The 5,464-nt window shown below is 36.0% G+C and overlaps 2 protein-coding genes across 4 annotated transcripts in view; both read right to left on the bottom strand.

Annotated features, from left to right (window-relative positions):
- The window catches only part of krtcap2 (keratinocyte associated protein 2), a gene marked incomplete in the record, with an annotated part of 6,601 nt that extends 4,859 nt beyond the window's left edge, over window positions 1-1,742 (bottom strand). Inside the window, 2 exon segments of the mRNA XM_014027092.1 lie at window positions 651-805; window positions 1,361-1,742. Of these exon segments, the coding sequence (XP_013882546.1) occupies window positions 651-805; window positions 1,361-1,364 (159 nt within the window).
- A 239-nt stretch (window positions 1,743-1,981) lies between these two features.
- tmem107l (transmembrane protein 107 like) overlaps window positions 1,982-5,464 on the bottom strand; it is a 4,545-nt gene continuing 1,062 nt past the window's right edge. Inside the window, exons 2-6 of one of the 3 annotated variants that reach the window (XM_014027091.1) lie at window positions 5,096-5,163; window positions 4,928-5,028; window positions 2,668-2,764; window positions 2,503-2,599; window positions 1,982-2,383 (exon numbers count right to left, since the gene is read on the bottom strand). In XM_014027091.1, the coding sequence (XP_013882545.1) occupies window positions 2,548-2,599; window positions 2,668-2,764; window positions 4,928-5,028; window positions 5,096-5,163 (318 nt within the window). In that variant the 3' untranslated portion in view covers window positions 1,982-2,383; window positions 2,503-2,547. The remainder of the gene's footprint in view (window positions 2,384-2,502; window positions 2,600-2,667; window positions 2,765-4,927; window positions 5,029-5,095; window positions 5,164-5,464) is intronic. The other 2 variants (XM_014027090.1, XM_014027089.1) reach the window with 2 other exon arrangements.

The raw sequence follows: 5,464 nt of genomic DNA, 5'->3' as shown, positions 1-5,464 counted from the left end.
TAATTGATGCCTTTTAAGTGTATTTATTTATTGGTTCATATAATTCTGCTTTTATTTCTAATTATGTCAGTGTTGGTCCTCCGTACTGCAGAAGCCTGATAATCATATATTCATTCATATCAGGTGTGTTGGAGCAGAGAAACAAGTAAAACATGCAGGACTGCGGCCCCCCAGGACCAGGACTGACCAGGCCTGGTTTAAACAGATGTTTTCAAATGATCGAATGAAAGAAATTTTAATCTAATAAACCATTATTTGACAATTAATCTTAAGTCGATTAATTGTTAGCACCCATAGTTCATATGAAAGTAATTTAGTAAGAATACTGACAACTTTATTTTAATCTTTCCTGTTTTAAAAATAAAATCAAACTTTGATGTGTCAGTACACGTGTCCTCAGATTTGTTGAGTAAAACAAGCAGATTCAAGGTTTTGGGCAGAGTTGTAAAGTAACTAATTACAAATACTTTGTTACTGTTTGGGTATCTGTACTTTACTTGAGTAAATTTTTTCAGCCATCTTTTTACTCCTTACATTTTTTAAAAGACAAGAAGTAGAAAGTTGTTACTCCTGTTTCCTCCCGGCTCGTTACAGTTAAAGAATAAAAGAATAAATGTAAGAGCAGGTTAGTGGTTTGACCCGGAGGATACAGTCAGGGAGCAGATGAACAGGACTGAGCCCAGGAAACCTCCCAGGATGGTGAGCCACTCAGTGGATCCCAGCTGTTTACTGAACATCTGCATCCCAGCAAACACCAGCACAGACAGCAGGCTGGACAGCACCAGGGACGTGCCTGTGTTGACTGCTGCCAAGGCCAGAAACAGGAAATTTAAACACATAAATATATAAAATCAAAGGCATAATATATTGGAAAATACAAAATAAAAGCTCAATTATGGATAGAAAGCAAATATCAAGCTGCATTTTGTTTCCTCGGGTTAACTAATGATGGTTTTCTACATAATTAGCAATGTATTACCTTTATGATTAAAATATATTTGATCTTAATACAACAGAGATATTCAAACACAACGATTTGTTTGCTGCTCCTTTACGCCACGTCAGTGTTCACACACAAACTTATCCGACTTAGCTTAGCTTTAGCTTCATCACGAACAGCCTCACTATCCAACAACTGCTTTATATAATGTTTCACAAACAAAATAAAACCAAACTCACATTATTTATATCTAGAGCAGCATCCGTTTGTAAATTAAACCTTGCTGAGCTATTTTTAACCACATTAATTATCATAAATCATGTTTAAACGTTAGCTACTAGCTCTTTCGTGTTGAAAGTGCTTCCACAGCTATAATTTTTTTATATTGGAATAATTTAAAAACTATTATAAAACACATACCCATGGCTAGAGCTCAAAGTGAATCCTTGCAGTTAGGTGAAACTGAGGAGAGAAGATTGAATTTGTCAGATCGAAACAATTTCACCAGGTGTAGGAACGGAAAGGAGAAAAGTCTCAACGTCCGGACGTAATATCCGGAGGGACCGGTGGGCGGAGTCTAAAGTCAAAACAACCTGTTTGTATGGAGAAATAAGTAATCTCTTTCTTTCTTTTTCTTTCTTTCTTTCTTTCTTTCTTTCTTTCTTTCTTTCTTTCTTTCTTTCTTTCTTTCTTTCTTTCTTTCTATCTGTCTATCTAAACTAATAAAATACCAGCCTGATAATTAGCATCAGTAGTCTGTTTTTATAAATAAATGCTTATTTAAGTGACTCTGATGTTTTTTCCTATATTCTTTGCTTTATTTCAGTGTAATGTTTTAGTAATTATTTTCTATTAATTATTTTCTGACATAAGTGTTATTTTCATTAACGGTGATACATTTATTATAATTCCATGTTTGATTTAATTTTGCCTCTTTCTACTGTATATACAGTACATTTATTGTTTTCTATGGCTTTTTCACTAATCTGTTTCTTATTTCCAACAACTTCAATTATCCCTAAAACCAACTTCTTATCTTAATCCTAATTATTTCAAACTTTATTTGAATATCTTGTCACCCTCTGTAAGAAAAGACAAAGATTTGTACAAATTGCATTTTAAAAAGTAACATTTACACAGAGCATACAGACTGACAGCAGGAAATAAATGTTTGTTTTTGTGAGATGTCACATTTTAACAGTATGTAAAAAAAAAACAAAAAAAAAAAAACCTTTTTTCTCTGTTAGTCAAATATTTTTAAAACTAGACGTTTTGTTGCTGGATGTTTGCAGGTGTTTCTGTCAGGTACCTCCTCTTCAATCAGCATGATGTGTTTTACTCTGAGAGGCAGAGCTGAGTGACAGAAATGTCCTTTAGAACGGTTTCTTCTTCAGTCCAAACACTGCAGTAAACAGGAGGAGCTCCACAGAGGCTGGCAGGACGCTAACGAGACAAACACAAATCACTACATTCAGACTCCAACTCACCACCTCTTTATTCTCTGTAAACACGAAGGCTTTTTGAAAACTTAAAAACCGTTGCAGCTTCACACACACACCAACCTGCAGGTGGCAAAAATCACCCAGTAAGTCCAGCACTCCCACCTCTCAAACACAAAAAAAGACAAGGACACAGAGCCACTGCAGTGGGCAGCCAGAGCTGGAGGAAAATACAGTCAGGAAAAAATAACTCTTTAAAAATAAAAGCCCACAGGTAGAAACACTAACCTGCAGAAGGCCAGGATCCACCAGTAGATGTCACACTCCCACTGCTCAAACAGGAAGAAGAGCAGAGCCACTGAGGCACTGCCATGGACCCCTGCAGCTACAAACCAGTCAGGGAACTCGAACTGCTGACTCAGTGACTTTTTATTGTGTCACGCTTCACAATCATTTACTGTGTCGCGCTTCACAATCATTTATTGTGTGACGCTTCGCAAACATTTATTGTGTCACGCTTCACAATCATTTATAGTGTGATGCTTCGCAAACATTTATTGTGTGACGCTTCGCAAACATTTATTGTGTCACGCTTCACAATCATTTATAGTGTGATGCTTCACAATCATTTATAGTGTGATGCTTCACAATCATTTATAGTGTGACGCTTCACAATCATTTATTGTGTCACGCTTCACAATCATTTATAGTGTCGCGCTTCACAATCATTTATTGTGTGACTCTTCACAATCATTTATAGTGTGACGCTTCACAATCATTTATAGTGTGACGCTTCACAATCATTTATAGTGTGATGCTTCACAATCATTTATAGTGTGACTCTTCACAATCATTTATAGTGTGATGCTTCACAATCATTTATAGTGTGATGCTTCACAATGACGCTTCACAATCATTTATAGTGTGACGCTTCACAATCATTTATAGTGTGACGCTTCACAATCATTTATAGTGTGACGCTTCACAATTATTTATTGTGTGACGCTTCACAATCAAAACTTTCAGCTCATTTACATGAGGGCTGCTATGACTTTTGGTATTTCAGCTATTTATATATTTTAGCTATTTCACTTTTTTAGCCACTTTTTTCCATAGGAAATGAATGGAGCTGTTTTCAACATCCTTAAACTCCTTCCAAAATGTCTAAACCTTTACAGCACCTGACACAATTTGTTCTGGTTCTGCTCTTTTTCATGTTCTTGTGCAAATTTTAGCTACTTTATTTATTTTTTGCTAAGTTTAGCTTTTTTCTGCTATTTCAGCTACAATTCTGCTTCTTTCTGCTACTCTTCTGATTTTTCTACTTTTTTGTGCTTTTTTCCTTCTTAGAGCTGTTTATGCTTCTTACAGATGCTTTCGGCTGTATTCAACTATTTGCTGAAATTTTAGCTAATGTTTAGCTGCTGTTAGCGAAGGTTAGCTTTTCTAAGCTAAATACATATTTTTTGTAGCTATTACAACTTTTTTCAGCTAAGATTAGCAAACTTGTGCCCCTCATGCTAATTAATTAATTTTCAGCTACTTTTTAGCTGTTTTACTGAAAGCTTCAGCTGTTTTAGTTATTTTACTACAAATTAGAATTTTTATGTAATTTTATGACTTTTTTCTGTTTTACTTATTTTATAACTATTTCAACTGGGTGCTAATTTCAAATTGTGGCTGCTACCTTTAGCTTATTTTATGCTCATTTTAGCTACATTACGCCACTTTAGCTATTCTTCTGCTTTTTTCTACTTTTAATACTTTTTTACTGCTACCTAGTGCTATTTATGCTTCTTACAGATGTTTTCTGTTATATTCAGCTATTTTAGCCCTTAGCTTTTAGCTGTTTTCTGTTTTCAACTAGGTTTGTGCTCCTTTTTACTGTTTTTATGCGGTTAGGCTGTTTTGCTTCTTTCAGTTTTTCAAAGTGAGCTCACATTAACACTTTTTCTATTAAATATTTTCAGCTCATTTTCAGCAGCTTTCAGCTGAAGTTTTCAGCACGAAGCATTAGCATTAGCATTTTTGCAGGAAATGCAATTTCTCTAGTTATTGTTTACTTCTTTGTTTATTTTCTAAGCACGGATTCCAAAGAAAAATAAGATTGGTTTGATTAGTAGCTGAACTTGCTGTGTTTTCACACCAGTCAGGGGTCTCTGCAGGACACTGGGAGTTTCTGTGGGGAGTTTGGTAAAACAGTGACTGGTCACATTGACTTGTGGGGGGAGTTAAAATATGAAGTAATGGTAATAGTACAACTATTGTGAACACGTTATGATGAAAATTAACAGTCACATTCAAAAATAGTGATCTTTTTCCAGGTGGGTTAGGGCTGTGTTGACTGTGCGGCGTACACGTGGCGTGCAGCTTTAGCCCCTTCCTCCCCGCACAACAAGAACCTCCCACTCACTGCAGAGACCCTCTTCTGTGGAGAGCAGGAGAAAGACCTTCAAGCAACACGACTGGAAACTGCAGCCGTAGATGTGCTGCTTGTGCATCTTTTCACTATCAGTGGTGTTCGTCAGTGATCAGGGTTAAAGGATACACAGGAGAGCCTGGCTGCAGTTCAACATGGACACTCCTGAAAAGAAACCAGCCAGCTCGACGGCAAACAGACCGAGGGTCACTGCCAGGCCCACCACCAGCCTGGAAACACAAACATGTTCGATTGTGTTCATGTATTTTAAATATACTCATTTAACATTTTACTCACTTCTTGTCCGCGGTGTCGTACTGCTCCTGTGTGAAATCCAGAGGTAAACACGCCTTCACGTTATTTTCCTGTTAGAAACAAAACAATGATTTTCTGGATAAATACCAGTTTGTCCTGGTTCACTCATGATCTTATCACTGAACTAAAACGTGTTTTTTTTCCACATTTTCCTTCTTTTTATATACCTTAACGTTTTGGCTAAACTGAATTTTTGTGTCTTTCTTCAAAAGTATATTAATTAATCAATATTGTATAAAGTATCACAAAGTAATAGTTGAGTAAAAGTACAAGTATCTTACAAAAAAACTGACTTTGGTAACAGTTAAAGTGTCCTTTAGGAATATTACTTGAGTAAAAGTCTTAAAGTAT

Source organism: Austrofundulus limnaeus, unplaced genomic scaffold, assembly GCF_001266775.1.
Source record: "Austrofundulus limnaeus strain Quisiro unplaced genomic scaffold, Austrofundulus_limnaeus-1.0 Scaffold615, whole genome shotgun sequence".
Classification (NCBI taxonomy): domain Eukaryota; kingdom Metazoa; phylum Chordata; class Actinopteri; order Cyprinodontiformes; family Rivulidae; genus Austrofundulus; species Austrofundulus limnaeus.
This window is presented reverse-complemented; position numbering and strand designations above follow the sequence as displayed.